This window comes from Bombina bombina, chromosome 1 (assembly GCF_027579735.1).
Source record: "Bombina bombina isolate aBomBom1 chromosome 1, aBomBom1.pri, whole genome shotgun sequence".
Taxonomy (NCBI): domain Eukaryota; kingdom Metazoa; phylum Chordata; class Amphibia; order Anura; family Bombinatoridae; genus Bombina; species Bombina bombina.
This window is the reverse complement of record NC_069499.1, coordinates 942698590-942714624: the sequence shown is the minus strand read 5'-3', so window position 1 is coordinate 942714624 and position 16035 is coordinate 942698590. Positions and strand designations below refer to the sequence as shown.

General features: G+C 39.5%; 1 protein-coding gene across 2 annotated transcripts in view; it reads left to right on the top strand.

Moving 5' to 3' along the window:
• AURKA (aurora kinase A) overlaps positions 1-16035 on the top strand; it is a 128702-nt gene that overhangs the window by 23718 nt on the left and 88949 nt on the right. For both annotated transcript variants that reach the window (XM_053702721.1, XM_053702642.1), the window contains exon 4: positions 4818-4917. In XM_053702721.1, the coding sequence (XP_053558696.1) occupies positions 4818-4917 (100 nt within the window). The remainder of the gene's footprint in view (positions 1-4817; positions 4918-16035) is intronic.

Below are 16035 nucleotides of genomic sequence, written 5' to 3'. Positions count from 1 at the left end.
CAACTCTGAGGTACATCAGATTTCAGTCGGACAACATCACGACTGTAGCTTACATCAACCATCAAGGGGGAACGAGAAGTTCCCTAGAGATGTTAGAAGTTTCAAAAATAATTCGCTGGGCAGAGATTCACTCTTGCCACCTATCAGCTATCCATATCCCAGGTGTAGAGCACTGGGAGGCGGATTTTCTAAGTCGTCAGACTTTTCATCTGGGAGAGTGGGAACTCCATCCGGAGGCATTTGCACAACTGATTCATCGTTGGGGCAAACCAGAACTTGATCTCATGGTGTCTCGCCAGAACGCCAAGCTTCTGTGTTACGGATCCAGGTCCAGGGATCCCAAGGCGACACTGATGGATGCTCTAGCAGTGCCCTGGTCTTTCAACCTGGCTTATGTGTTTCCACCGTTTCCTCTGCTCCCTCGACTGATTGCCAAGATCAAGCAGGAGAGAGCATTGGTGATTCTGATAGCACCTGCGTGGCCACGCAGGACCTGGTATGCAGATCTAGGGGACATGTCATCCTTTCCACCATGGTCTCTGCCTCTGAAACAGGACCTTCTACTTCAGGGTCCTTTCAACCATCCAAATATAATTTCTGAGGCTGACTGCCTGGAGATTGAACGCTTGATTTTATCAAAGCGTGGCTTCTCCGAGTCAGTTATTGATACCTTAAGACAGGCACGAAAGCCTGTCACCAGGAAAATTTACCATAAGGTATGGCGTAGATATCTTTATTGGTGTGAATCCAAGGGTTACTCATGGAGTAAGGTCAGGATTGCTAGGATATTATCTTTTCTCCAAGAAGGTTTGGAAAAAGGATTGTCAGCTAGTTAAGCGTCTGGCAGATGTTCCAGACGTTCAGGCTTTAGTTAGAATCAAGCCTGTGTTTAAACCTGTTGCTCCACCATGGAGCTTAAACTTGGTTCTTAAGGTTCTTCAAGGAGTTCCGTTTGAACCTCTTTATTCCATAGATATCAAGCTTTTATCTTGGAAAGTTCTTTTTTGGTAGCTATTTCCTCAGCTCGTAGAGTCTCTGAGCTATCTGCCTTACAATTTGATTCTCCTTATCTGATTTTTCATACGGATAAGGTAGTCCTGCGTACCAAACCTGGGTTCTTGCCTAAGGTGGTATCTAACAAGAATATCAATCAAGAGATTGTTGTTCCATCCTTGTGTTACACAATTTGGACGTGGTCCGTGCTTTAAAGTTTTGCTTACAAGCTACTAAAGATTTTTGTCAAACATCTGCTTTGTTTGTTGTCTACTCTGGACAGAGGAGAGGTCAAAAGGCTTCGGCAACCTCTTTCTTTTTGACTAAGAAGCTTAATCCGCTTAGCCTATGAGACTGCTGGACAGCAACCTCCTGAAAGGATTACAGCTCATTCCACTAGAGCTGTGGCTTCCACTTGGGCCTTTAAAAATGAGGCTTCTTTTGATCACATTTGCAAGGCGACGACTTGGTCTTCGCTTCATATTTTTTCAAAATTTTACAAATTTGATACTTTTGCTTCTTCGGAGGCTATATTTGGGAGAAGGGGTTTTTACGGGCAGTGGTTCCTGCCTTGTCCCTCCCTTCATCCGTGTACTTTAGCTTTGGTATTGGTATCCCACAAGTAATGATGATCCGTGGACTGGATACACCTTACAAGAGAAAACATAATTTATGCTTACCTGATAAATTTATTTCTCTTGTGGTGTATCCAGTCCACGGCCCGCCCTGTCTTAAGGCAGGTAATTTTTAAATTTAAATTACAGTAACCACTGCACCCTATGGTTCCTCCTTTCTCTGCTTGTTTTCGGTCGAATGACTGGCTATGACAGTTAGGGGAGGAGCTATATTACAGCTCTGCTGTGGGTGTCCTCTTGCAACTTCCTGTTGGGAATGAGAATATCCCACAAGTAATGGATGATCCGTGGACTGGATACACCACAAGAGAAATAAATTTATCAGGTAAGCATAAATTGTGATTTTTGTTAAATAAATTGCAATGTTATGGCTATTTCCACTCCCCCTGTATCATGCGACAGCCATCAGCCAATCACAAATGCATATACGTATATGCTGTGAATTGTTGCACATGCTCAGTAGGAGTTGGTGACTCAAAAAGTGTAAATATAAAAAGACTGCTCATTTTGTTAATGGAAGTAAATTGGAAAGTTGTTTAAAATTGCATAATGTATCTGAATCATGAAGTTTAATTTTGACTTGAGTGTCCCTTTAACCACTGGCCATGCAGGAAGTGTCAAACTCTTTTGGCAGAGAGGAATCATTGCTCCCTATTAGCAAATCACATACCAGGTGTGAACTGGGAAGTGGATCATCTTGGTCCATCCAAGAGGTCTCTCCATTAGGACATTTTTGATCGCTCAGTGATCAAATGGGTCTTATAAGACAGATCCGATGGCCTCACTTAAATTGCTTCCAATCTTTTTAGCAAGATCCAAAAGTATTACATACTGTCAGTGGGAGCTTTCAGCTAACATACCTGTTTCCAAGAGTCATTACTCTGATCAAACAGGAGTCAACGTTAGTACTATTAAAGGGATTGTAAACCCCAAAATTCTTTTGATTCAGAAAGAACAAACAACTTTCCAATTTAATTCTACTACATTTTCTTCCTTCTCTTATCCAATGCTGAAGGGACAGCATTGCACTACTGACAGGAAGCTGAAAATATCTATTTAGCCAATCACAAGAGAAAAATGTGTGCAGGCACCAATTAACAAAAAAAGTGAATTTAAGTGTCTTTAAATTACATATCTGAATTATGCAAGTTTTTTGACTTTCCTATCCTTAATTGCTACAACCTGTCACCACAGGACTTGGTATGTAGATAGTCCTCTTGCTCTGCATAGCTTCTTCCCGAGACAAGACCTGTTGTCTCAAGGTCCCCCTTTTTTTTTTTTTTTTTTTTTTCTTTTTACCCATCAGGTTCTCAAAACTCTAAATGTAATGGTGTGAAGTTTAAATGCTTACCTTTGAGACATAAATGTTTCTCAGATTTGGTTGATTCTGTGATGCAGGCCCAGAAGGCCTGTAACTCAAGATTATCACACGATTTGGAAGGCATGTTTTGAGTGGTGTTCTTCCAGGGGGTTTTCTTGGTATTCCTTTAGGATTCCTATAACCCTTCAGTTTCCACATGACCTTTTACACGATTTGTCCACTAACTTTTCTAGAAGGTCAAAATTCAGCTTTTTGTTCTTTTTTCATAGTAAGTTGGCTAAACTTCCTGAGGGTTCAGACTTTTGTCTAGGCGTAATTCTATCTTTCCACCCTGTAATATGGATCTAGTTTCTGTATTACAAGCTTCTTTTCAACCAATGTGTGCCATTGATATCTATCTTGGAAAGTACTCTTACTATTGGCAATCTTTTCAGCAAGGAGAGTTTGAGTTGTCAACCTTGTCTTGCGATTCTCCATTTCTAATTATTCTCAAGGCGAAGGCTGTACTTAGTAAGAAAATCGTTTAGTACAAAGGTAGTCTCCATGTAAAATACCAATTGAGAAATTGTTACTACGTTGAGTTCAGATCCTGCTACTTGTAGGTAGCGGGTATTACATAATCTTGGTTTAGTCAGAGCTTTGAAGTTTTTTTTTTTTTTTTTTCTCCAAGATACTAAAGATTTCAGACACACTTCTAGTTTGTTTGTTCACCACTCTGGGGCTTGTAAGGGGCATAAAGATAACTGGACCATTATTATTTTTTTTTTTTTTCCAAGCTGGTAAAGTCTGGTTACATCCCACGGTTTAGCACAGTATCTGCTCCTAACAACCCCCTGGGCCACAAAGAAGTCTTAGCTTGATTGATAAATGTAATATTTCCAGTGTGGTGTTTGGCTAGTTCAAGTTTACTCTAGAAAGTTTCACTTCGATATTTTGCTTAGAGTAGATGGGTGGATTCTATAAACATTTCAGATATTTTTATTTTTTGTTTAACATGGTGGTATGCAAAAAATTGGTTTTATATATGGCTTAAATTACCATTTTGTTGCCACAGGGAACTGCTGGTCCCGAGCAGACTGGTACAGCAGCTGATTGGATCACTGGCTCAGTTTTATGTGCAGCTCTAGAGTGGTACATTTTTGTGTTTAGCCCTCTTTAGCGAGGGGAGGTTAAACTGATTTGCATAACAAACTTAGGAACCATGGAGCCCCCGACTATTTGGGTTATTCTCTATATACAATCACCACTCTGGCTTCTAAATATTCTTATGGATTCCTAAATTTTTATCAATTTGACATCTTGATTTAGTACTAAAATTACATGCTTTAACAAATTACATCATGTAATTTTTGTGCTACATCTCCTTAAAGAATGTGTTAAAGATATGCAATGTTACTACCAATTCCAGTTTGAATAGATTTTCTGTATTCTGTAGAATCTATGGCTTTTTTTAGCACTGCAGTTAAGCAACAAATGTGTAGATTTAAAAAAAAAGTGTGAAATTTAAATTATCCAAGCAATGGTGAATTTACTTCTGAATGAATTGACTGTATACGGATTTATTCATTGCAGGTATGTGGCGGCTTAAACCTTAAAGAATATTATATATATATATATATATATATATATATATATATATATATATATATATATATATATATATATATATATATATATATATATATATATATATATATATATATATATATATATATATATATATATATATATATATATATATATATATATATATATATATATATATATATATATATATATATATATATTTTTGTTCCTTTAAAAGCTAACTTTTTAAATGTGGAATCGCTTTCAAATAAAGTGTCGAAAAAAATGTCTGTCTTTTTCAGCTGCAAATCCAGGCAAGAAAGTCAATCCTGATCAAGTGAAAAACACAGCACCAAAGGATGATCAGAACAAAAAACTGTCTACCAAAGATGAGGGTAAAAAGTATGTTGAAGCATTTTTTCTCATCCTATTACAAAGTAAATCAAAATTGCATCTTTTCAGCTTCAAGCTTTTTACTGCTATTGTAGTCAGTTTAAATCTTAGTGCTTAAAGGGACATAACAATTTAGGATAGACAAAATATATGTACTTAAATGACTACCTGCAAATTTATACTGTAGTGCCTTGCCATTAACACTTTGTATCACGTTTTCAATTTGTGCAGCTCTAACTCCCACAAACATTTACTTCTATGGCTGTATCTATCTCTTTGCTTTGGTATAATTCAGACCTGCAGCCATCTGCTAGAGCATGCCTAGAAGCAAATAAGCTGCTGTGAACTCAGTTGAAATTCAATACCTGTTTCTGATGATTAACACTGATAAGGGGGTGGGTCAGACTACTCCAGAAAGCATGACTAACTAATTTTGCTTATTTTTGACAAATATTTTAAGATACTCGCCAGCAATTTAAAATAGTTGTTCATTAAATGATCCAATGGATAAGAAGCTAGAGGCTCACTTAAAAATATGTACATACATCAAGGATTAGTGGCAACCTGCGGCAAGTATTGCCACTGTTGCAGGAGCACAATCTTATTGTTGCAATGCCCTGTCTGATCTGATATTAGAAGAAACTATGGTAGAGGCAAGTTAGGATCAAGGCTCTTAAACTGGCCAATACCTTTATCTGTGATGCCAACATACAGGTAACATAGACTGGGAGCTAAGATGTCTAGCTTTACTGTTCTAGCTTGCAGAGCTCTGGTTAAAATCTTGGTCGGCTGAAGGTGTACAAGGTGAAACTTTTTGGTCCTGGTCTGGCGGAAATCATTTCTGAGATTCCGGGTGGAAAGGTATCTTTCCTAACTCAGGACAAGAAAAATAGACCTAAAGGTCGACAGAATTCAAATTTTCACTCCTTTTGCAACTTTAAGGACAGAAGTCTTCCTGTTCCTCTTCCAAATCGGAGCAATCCAGGACCTCATGGAAGTAAAGTCAGCCTTGGAAGCCTTCCACTGATTCTAAATCTGCATGAAGGGTCTACACCAGATTCCATTTTTGGATCAAATGTGGGATATATATATATATATATATATATATATATATATATATATATATATATATATATATATATATATATATATATATATATATATATATATATATATATATATTCAGGCTATCTCATACAGATGTTGTTGTCTCTTATATGTTCCCATGGGTGGAAGGTGAATCTGTAAGAGTTCTCTAGTTCCAAATACAAAAGGTGTTTCCTAGGGACAATAATAGATTCTGTCCATGAAGATTTTCCTGAAAGATGTCAGAAAATCCAAACTTCTTGCTTCCTGCCTTTCTCTCCAGGCTACCTTTTTGTCGATCAGTGGCTCGGTGCATGGAGCCGATTGGTCTGATGGTGGCCTTCATGGACATCATTCCTTTTTGCTTGGTTTCATCTGCGACCTCTGCAGCTTTGCATGCTCAGTCAATGGAACGGAGACAATTCCGATTTTATAACCGAAAATTCTGGACCCCATAACAAGAGATTCTTGTGGTGGATGTCACAGGGCCATCTGTCTTGGGACTTGCTTCCTGATACCTTCCTGGGTGATTGTGACTATGGACGCAAGCCTGTCGGGCTGGGGAGCTGTTAGAGGATCTCTGAAGACTCTGGGCCTTTGGTTTTGTGAAGTCTTCTCTTCCCATAAACATCTTGGAGTTGAGGGCAATTTTCAATGCCCTGTCAGCGTGGCCTCAATTTATCTTCAGTCCAGTTCATCCGATTCTAGTCGGACAACATCACCTCAGTGGCTTACATCATCCACCAGGGAGGAACTGAGTTCCTTGGCTATGAAGGAGGTGACTCGCATTCTGCAGTGGGTGGAAGCTCAAGATTGTCTGTCTGCCATCCACATTCCAGGAGTGGACACATAGGAGGCAGATTTTCTGAGCAGACACTTTTCATCCCGGAGAGTGGGCTCTCCATCCAGAATTATTCTTATATAACCCTCAGGTGGGGGGTTCCAGAGTTGGATCTGATGGTGTCTCGTCAAAACGCCAAGCTTCTAAAGTATTTTTCAAGGTCAAGAGATCCTCAGACAGCTCTTATAGATACTCTCGCAGTTCCTTAAATCTATCTGGCATATCCGTTTCCTTCGTTTGCTCTCCTTTCACAAGTCATTGCTTGTATCAAACAGAGCATCAGTAATCCTAATGTCTCCGGCATGGCCTCGCAGGATCTGGTTTGCGGATCTGATAAGGATGTCATCTCTACCTCCTTGGAGGTTACCTCCTAAGGAAGGACCTAATTCAGGGTACTTTCCTTCATCCAAACCTGGATTCTCTGAAGCGGACTGCTTGGAGATTGAACGCCTAGTTCTGTCCAGATGGGTTTTTTCGGTGCGGTCTGATACTATGCTTCAGGCTTTCAAACCTATTGCTTGCAAAATTTACCATACGGTATGGCGTAAATATCTTTATTGGTACGAATATAAGGGTTTCTCCTGGAGCTGGGTGAGGATTCCACAGATTTGGTCTTTTTCAGGATGGCCTGGAGAAGGGTTTGTCGGTACTCTGAAGGGTCAGATTTCTACTTTATCCTTTTGCACAAATGTCTGGCAGATTTACCAGATGTTAAAGCCCATGTTCAGTCCTGTGTTTAAACCTGTTGCTCATCTGTGGAGTCTAAATCTTAAAGTTTTGCAACAGGCTCAGTTTGAGCCAATGCATGCTGTTTATATAAAATTGTTATCCTGGAAGGTTTTGTTTCTTCTTGCTATTTCTTCTGCTAGCAGAGTTTGAGCTTTCAGCTCTGCAGTGTGATTTCCTCTACCTTATTTTTTTTTTTTTTTTTTTTTTTTTTTTTCATGCAGATAAGTGCTGTCTTTCATACTAAATTGGGTTTTCTACCTAAGGTGATGTCAAATCGAAACATTAAAGTGATGGTAAACTCTCCCCTTTTTAAAATCGGATCTGGAATGTAAGCGCTATTTTAGATGAAGTTTAATTCATTAGCTGTAATGAAGATGCAGTATAACATGCTTTTTAATATAGATATGAAATTCAAATACTGCATGCTCCTCCGCCCACTTCAAAAGTAATATTTTCTGTGAGCTAACAGATTGAATTGTTGTCCAATCAGCGCTCTCCCCATCTGGCACTTTTGTTGTAGCTAGAGCATTGATTGGAGAGTAATTCAATCATTTAGCTGACAAAAAAAAATTGACTTTTGAAGTGGGTGGTGTAACGTGGGGTATTTGAATTTTTCATATCTATATTAAAAACTAAGTTATAGTGCATCTTCATTGCACATGATGAATAAAACCCCATCTAAAATAGCGCTTACATTCCAGATCTGATTTTAAAAAGTGGAGAGTTTACCATCACTTTAATCAGGAAATTGTTGTTCCTCATCCTTATAAGGAAAGTCTTTTTTGTATAACTTGGATGTTGCGCACGCTCTAAAATTTTACTTAAAGCTACTAAAGATTTTTGGTTATCTTCTGCCCTGTTATTTTCTCTAGAAAGCATAAGGGTCAGAAGGCGGCTACTACTCCTCCTGCTCTAGTTGAGAAGTGTGATTTGTTTGGCTTATGAGTAGAGCAGCAACAACTAATCGCTATAATTATGAAAATAGCTTCACTCTAATGAGCTGCACATGATATTTTATGGTTATGTCCTCAGCCTGAACGACTTCTACATATGCTTACTTTTCACTTTTTCAGAACACTAAGATTACAACTACTCCTGGCTCATGTGCAACCCAGAAATAATAGGAGTCATCATTTGGATTGTTTCATGTAATCAGGTGATTTGGGACTATGCTTTGCATGATATGCCGAGCTTGTTATTTACACCTAGCCCTAGATTGATGTAACTTGTTTGAATTGTTGTGCACTATTATGTGTTTGCACAATTATTAGCACTTTACTTGCTATTGCTGATTATATGTGCTGTATAGATAAATGTGGAAGGTTTTGTTTTTCTAAAAGAGAAAATAAGAAAGTTATAGTCTACCTCTAGTTCTACCTCTTTTTCAAACAGTTTGTGGTTTGGTTTTGCTTAGTTATAAAAATTTGTTCTGCTGCCTAAAAATTGGAAAAACAGTTCTGTAAATGTAAAGTTTTAGTCTGAAGTTTATATTTGTAACACTTAGTATGTGGATTGTTCCGATTAGTCGATTAATAGATTATGAAAATAATAGTTTCAGCCCTACTTATGAGACTACTGGACAACAGCCTCCTGAAAGAATTACAGCTCATTCAGCTAGGGCTGTCTCCTCTTATTGGGCTTTCGAAAATGAAGCTTCTGTGGAACAGATTTGCAAGGCAGCAACATGGTCCTGTCTGCATACAGTTCTGGCTAGGAAGTCCCAGTGGCTCAAATCCTGGTCAGCAGAAAATGTCTAAATCTAGACTGCTGTCCCTGTTTAGTCTGGGTCTGGACTCTATCATAGCAACAGTAACGGGTGGAAAGGGAGCTTTCCTACTGCTGGTCAAGTCTAAACCCAAAGATCATCCAGAGGTACATATTTCATTGTAGAACAAAAATCAAAGGAATGCACAAGCGATTAAAACTGAATCTCCCAGGCCTACCTGGAAGCCCACCCAGGGATAAAATAACAAGCAGCCCAAGAAGTCTTCCTAAGATAACAAATCTGCATGATGGGATTGCCCCCAACCTGGGATCAGGTTGTGTGGGTGGGCAGACTTCCAGAAGGAATTATTTGCCAGGGTTACAGAAATACTCCTATCTGCTTTCTCTCTCCCCCCCCCCCCCCCAGGTGCCTGCTTCCTGCTATTAAGGGTATGTGGAAAACCATTTAATTGGGCAGCAGTGCTTCATAGGGAAAAAATATTTTACTCTAATTGTGGTACCCTAAAGAGGGCACATTTTGTCCTATATTTGACCTAAAGGGGCTCAACGGCTTTGTAAAAGTTCCCACCTTCAAGATGGAGTCTAAGATCCATCCTTCCTCTGGTTTAGGAGGGACCATTCATGTCCACAATAGACATGATGGATGCGTAGCTACACATTCTGATACACAGGGACCACCACTGATTTCTTCCATTCGCCTTAGACAAATGCTACCCGTTTGTGGCGCTTCAGTTTGGGCTGGCTAGGGCTTCATTAGTGTTCACCAAGGTGCTGGGAGCCCTGCTGGTTGTGGTTTGTCTGCAGGGGATCGCAGTGGTTCCTTACCTGGATAACATTCTGTTTCAGGCTTCTTTGCGGGTGGCACAGGACAAGACCAGAGGTTGCTGTTGTGTCTTTGGATGCATGGTTGGAAGGTCCACTGTCTTTAAAAAAAAAAAAAAAAAAAAAAGGCACCCTTGTCCCTGCTGTGTTCATTTTCCTAGGAACGATCATAGATTCCATCAGCTTGCAGAGAGCAGCTTTAGTCCAATGCCTGCTTCAGTCCAATGCTTAGCCATCTGTAGCACTATGCATGGAGGTAGTAGGCCTCTTGGTTGCTGCCTCAGAGCAAACTGTATAAAATCTTTCATCTGAGACCACTATGGAATGGGGACCATTCAGATCTATTGCATGTTATCTTTCAGGAAGCCCAGTCAAGAGTCTGGTTTGGTGGCAACTGTACGTCTAGGAGCGAGTTTTCGCCACTCTTGGATTATCCCAACAGACGAGTGGCAGGATGGGTTTCTCTAAGCCCAGTGAACTTGGTATCAGAAGGAAGTGTCCCTTTCGATCAACAGACCTAGTGAGCCTGTCTGCTCAGCCTTGGCGACTTCCTCTTCGTCAGGACCTTCTGACTTGGGGTCTGTTTTATCAAATCCTAGTTACTGAGGCTTACTGCCTGGATATTAAATGGTTGATTTTTAGCTCAGAGGCTTCTGACAGTGATTAATAATCCATTTATCTAGGCTCGCAAACGTCAGACTTATCTTCACTGGTTTGACTAGGTTTCTCTTGTTGTGGAGTGAAGACTCCGCGTATATTTCAGTTTCTTCAGAGGGCTTGGAGAAAGTCCTGTTGGACAGTTCTATTAAGGGTCAATCTCTGCTTGTTTGCCAGATGTTAAGGCTCTGGTTAGAATTTTAAACCTGTTTTCAAGCCTGTTGCTCCCTCCTTGGAGTCTAAATTTTGTTCTTCAGAGGGCTCAGTTTTGATCCTCTGCATGCTGTTAATATTAAGTTCTTCACTTAGGTGTTTCAGCTTTATCCTCATCTGGTGATCCATCAGGATAAGGCTGTTTTGAGGACTCAACTAGGCTGACTACATAAGGTAGTAATACTCACAACATCAACCAGGAGATTGTGTAGTTCCTTCACTTTGTCCTAATTGGTCATCCTCCAAGGGGAGTTGCATCATTTGGATGTGGTCAGTGTTTAAGTTCTACCTTCATACTACTAAGAAATTTCTATTTTCCTTATTCGTCCTGTATACTGTTAAGCTCAGAGGGCAGACCACTTGGGCCTTCAAGAATGAGGCCTCAGTTGAACAAATCTGTAAGGCTGTAACCTCGTCTTCATTGCACACTTTCACAAAGTTTTTATAACTAATACTTCTGCGGAGGCAGCTTTTGGTAGAAGGGTTCTACAAAAGGTGGTGCCTAATAAATAGGACTGCTTTTCCCTCACATACAATCGTGAACTTCACAGCTTTTGACTATTGGTTTCCCATAGGTCAATGTTTTCATGGACTCCCAATAGAAGAAAAACAATTTTTTTGCTTACCTGATAAATTGCCAACTTGGCAGTGCATCCACGACCCCACCCAAATAGAGGTGTGTGTGTGTTTTTTTTTTTTTTGTTTTGTTTGTTTTTTTATTGGTACCCTTTGTATCAACTTTTTCTTATGCGCGGCTGGACTACTGGAAGGTAGGGGAAGTAGGAGGGATATAGTCTTTGGTTGTCTTTGCCGCCTCCTGGTGATTCCCATAGGTTTGTTTTCGTGGACTCACTCCCAAGAAGGAAATAAATATCAGGAAAGCATAAATTTTTATTTTAAACAACTTTGCAATTTAAATCTATCTAAATTATGAAATTCATTTTCATGTCCCTTTTTTAAATGGCGAGCAAAGGTAAAATTAAAGGCACAAGATCCAAAATGTATTTCATGGTTCAGATAAAACATGCAATTTCTTTCATGTAATCAGCAAGAGTCCATGAGCTAGTGACGTATGGGATATACATTCCTACCAGGAGGGGCAAAGTTTCCCAAACCTCAAAATGCCTATAAATACACCCCTCACCACACCCACAAATCAGTTTTACAAACTTTGCCTCCTATGGAGGTGGTGAAGTAAGTTTGTGCTAGATTCTACGTTGATATGCGCTCCGCAGCAGGTTGGAGCCCGGTTTTCCTCTCAGCGTGCAGTGAATGTCAGAGGGATGTGAGGAGAGTATTGCCTATTTGAATTCAATGATCTCCTTCTACGGGGTCTATTTCATAGGTTCTCTGTTATCGGTCGTAGAGATTCATCTCTTACCTCCCTTTTCAGATCGACGATATACTCTTATATATATATATATATATATATATATACACCATTTCCTCTGCTGATTTTCGTTTCAGTACTGGTTTGGCTTTCTACAAACATGTAGATGAGTGTCCTGGGGTAAGTAAGTCTTATTTTCTGTGACACTCTAAGCTATGGTTGGGCACTTTTTTAATAAAGTTCTAAATATATGTATTCAAACATTTATTTGCCTTGACTCAGGATGTTCAACATTCCTTATTTCAGACAGTCAGTTTCATATTTGGGATAATGCATATGAATAAATCATTTTTTTTCTTACCTTAAAATTTGACTTTTTCCCTGTGGGCTGTTAGGCTCGCGGGGGCTGAAAATGCTTCATTTTATTGCGTCATTCTTGGCGCGGACTTTTTTGGCGCAAAATTTTTTTTCTGTTTCCGGCGTCATACGTGTCGCCGGAAGTTGCGTCATTTTTTACTTTCTTTTGCGCCAAAAATGTCGGCGTTCCGGATGTGGCGTCACTTTTGGCGCCAAAAGCATTTAGGCGCCAAATAATGTGGGCGTCATTTTTGGCGCTAAAAAAATATGGGCGTTACTATTGTCTCCACATTATTTAAGTCTCATTATTTATTGCTTCTGGTTGCTAGAAGCTTGTTCACTGGCATTTTTTCCCATTCCTGAAACTCATTTAAGGAATTTGATCAATTTTGCTTTATGTTTTTTCTATTACATATTGCAAGATGTCCCACGTTGAAACTGAGTCAGAAGATACTTCTGGAAAATCGCTGCCTGGGGCTGGAGCTACCAAAGCTAAGTGTATCTGCTATAAACTTATGGTATCTGTTCCTCCAGCTGTTTGTACTGTTTGTCATGACAAACTTGTTAATGCAGATAATATTTCCTTTAGTACTGTTACATTACCTGTTGCTGTTCCATCAACATCTAATACTCAGAGTGTTCCTGTTAACATAAGAGATTTTGTTTCTAAATCCATTAAGAAGGCTATGTCTGTTATTTCTCCTTCTAGTAAACGTAAAAAGTCTTTTAAAACTACTCATTTTTCAGATGAATTTTTAAATGAACATCATCATTCTGATAATGGTTCTTCTGGTTCAGAGGATTCTGTCTCAGAGGTTGATGCTGATAAATCTTCATTTATTTAAAATGGAGTTTATTCGTTCTTTACTTAAAGAAGTCCTAATTGCATTAGAAATTGAGGATTCTGGTCCTCTTGATACTAAATCTAAACGTTTAGATAAGGTTTTTAAATCTCCTGTAGTTATTCCAGAAGTTTTTCCTGTCCCTAGTGCTATTTCTGAAGTAATTTCCAGGGAATGGAATAATTTGGGTAATTCTTTTACTCCTTCTAAACGTTTTAAGCAATTATATCCTGTGCCATCTGACAGATTAGAGTTTTGGGACAAAATCCCTAAGGTTGATGGGGCTGTCTCTACTCTTGCTAAGCGTACTACTATTCCTACGGCAGATGGTACTTCCTTTAAGGATCCTTTAGATAGGAAAATTGAATCCTTTCTAAGAAAAGCTTACTTGTGTTCAGGTAATCTTCTTATACCTACTATATCTTTAGCTGATGTTGCTGCAGCTTCAACTTTTTGGTTAGAAGCTTTAGCACAACAAGTAACAGATCATAATTCTCATAGCATTATTATTCTTCTACAACATGCTAATAATTTTATTTGTGATGCCATCTTTGATATCATTAGAGTTGATGTCAGGTATATGTCTCTAGCTATTTTAGCTAGAAGAGCTTTATGGCTTAAAACTTGGAATGCTGATATGTCTTCTAAGTCTACTCTGCTTTCCCTTTCTTTCCAGGGTAATAAATTGTTTGGTTCTCAGTTGGATTCTATCAACTGTTACTGGAGGGAAAGGAACTTTTTTACCACAGGATAAAAAATCTAAAGGTAAATTTAGGTCTAATAGTTTTTCGTTCCTCTCGTCACAACAAGGAACAAAAACCTGATCCTTCATCCTCAGGAGCGGTATCAGTTTGGAAACCATCTCCAGTCTGGAATAAATCCAAGCCTTTTAGAAAATCAAAGCCAGCTCCTAAGTCCACATGAAGGTGCGGCCCTCATTCCAGCTCAGCTGGTAGGGGGCAGGTTATGTTTTTTTCAAAGAAATTTGGATCAATTCCGTTCACAATCTTTGGATTCAGAACATTGTTTCAGAAGGGTACAGAATTTGCTTCAAGATAAGGCCTCCTGCAAAGAGATTTTTTTTCTTTCCCGTGTCCCAGTAACCCAGCGAAGGCTCAAGCATTTCTGAAATGTGTTTCAGATCTAGAGTTGGCTGGAGTAATTATGCCAGTTCCAGTTCTGGAACAGGGACGGGGGTTTTATTCAAATCTCTTCATTGTACCAAAGAAGGAGAATTCCTTCAGACCAGTTCTGGATCTAAAAATATTGAATCGTTATGTAAGGATACCAACATTCAAAATGGTAACTGTAAGGACTATCCTGCCTTTTGTTCAGCAAGGGCATTATATGCCTACAATAGATTTACAGGATGCATATCTGCATATTCCGATTCATCCAGATCACTATCGGTTTCTGAGATTCTCTTTCCTAGACGAGCATTACCAGTTTGTGGCTCTGCCGTTTTGCCTAGCTACAGCTCCAAGAATTTTTACGAAGGTTCTCGGTGCCCTTCTGTCTGTAATCAGAGAACAGGGTATTGTGGTATTTCCTTATTTGGACGATATCTTTGTACTTGCTCAGTCTTCACATTTAGCAGAATCTCATACGAATCGACTTGTGTTTTTTCTTCAACATCATGGTTGGAGGATCAATTTACCAAAAAGTTCATTGATTCCTCAGACACAGGTAACCTTTTTAGGTTTCCAGATAGATTCAGTGTTACACAAAGATATCTCAATTCATATCTTTAAAACCGATTGTACGACACTCTGACGTGGTGGACAGATCACCATCGTTTAGTTCAGGGGGCTTCTTTTGTTCTTCCGACCTGGACTGTAATTTCAACAGATGCAAGTCTCACAGGTTGGGGAGCTGTGTGGGGGTCTCTGACAGCACAAGGGGTTTGGGAATCTCAGGAGGTGAGATTACCGATCAATATTTTGGAACTCCGTGCAATTTTCAGAGCTCTTCAGTCATGGCCTCTTCTAAAGAGAGAATCGTTCATTTGTTTTCAGACAGACAATGTCACAACTGTGGCATACATCAATCATCAAGGAGGGACTCACAGTCCTCTGGCTATGAAAGAAGTATCTCAAATTCTGTTATGGGCGGAATCCAGCTCCTGTCTAGTTTCTGCGGTTCATATCCCAGGTATAGACAATTGGGAAGCGGATTCTCAGCCGCCAAACGTTACATCCGGGCGAATGGTCTCTTCACCCAGAGGTATTTCTTCAGATTGTTCAAATGTGGGGACTTCCAGAAATAGATTTGATGGCCTCTCATCTAAACAAACTTCCCAGGTATCTGTCCAGATCCAGGGATCCTCAAGCGGTAGCAGTGGATGCATTGTCACTTCCTTGAAAGTATCATCCTGCCTATATCTTTCCGCCTCTAGTTCTTCTTCTTCCTAGAGTAATCTCCAAAATTCTGAAGGAATGCTCGTTTGTTCTGCTGGTAGCTCCAGCATGGCCTCACAGGTTTTGGTATGCGGATCTTGTCCGGATGGCCTCTTGCCAACCGTGGAC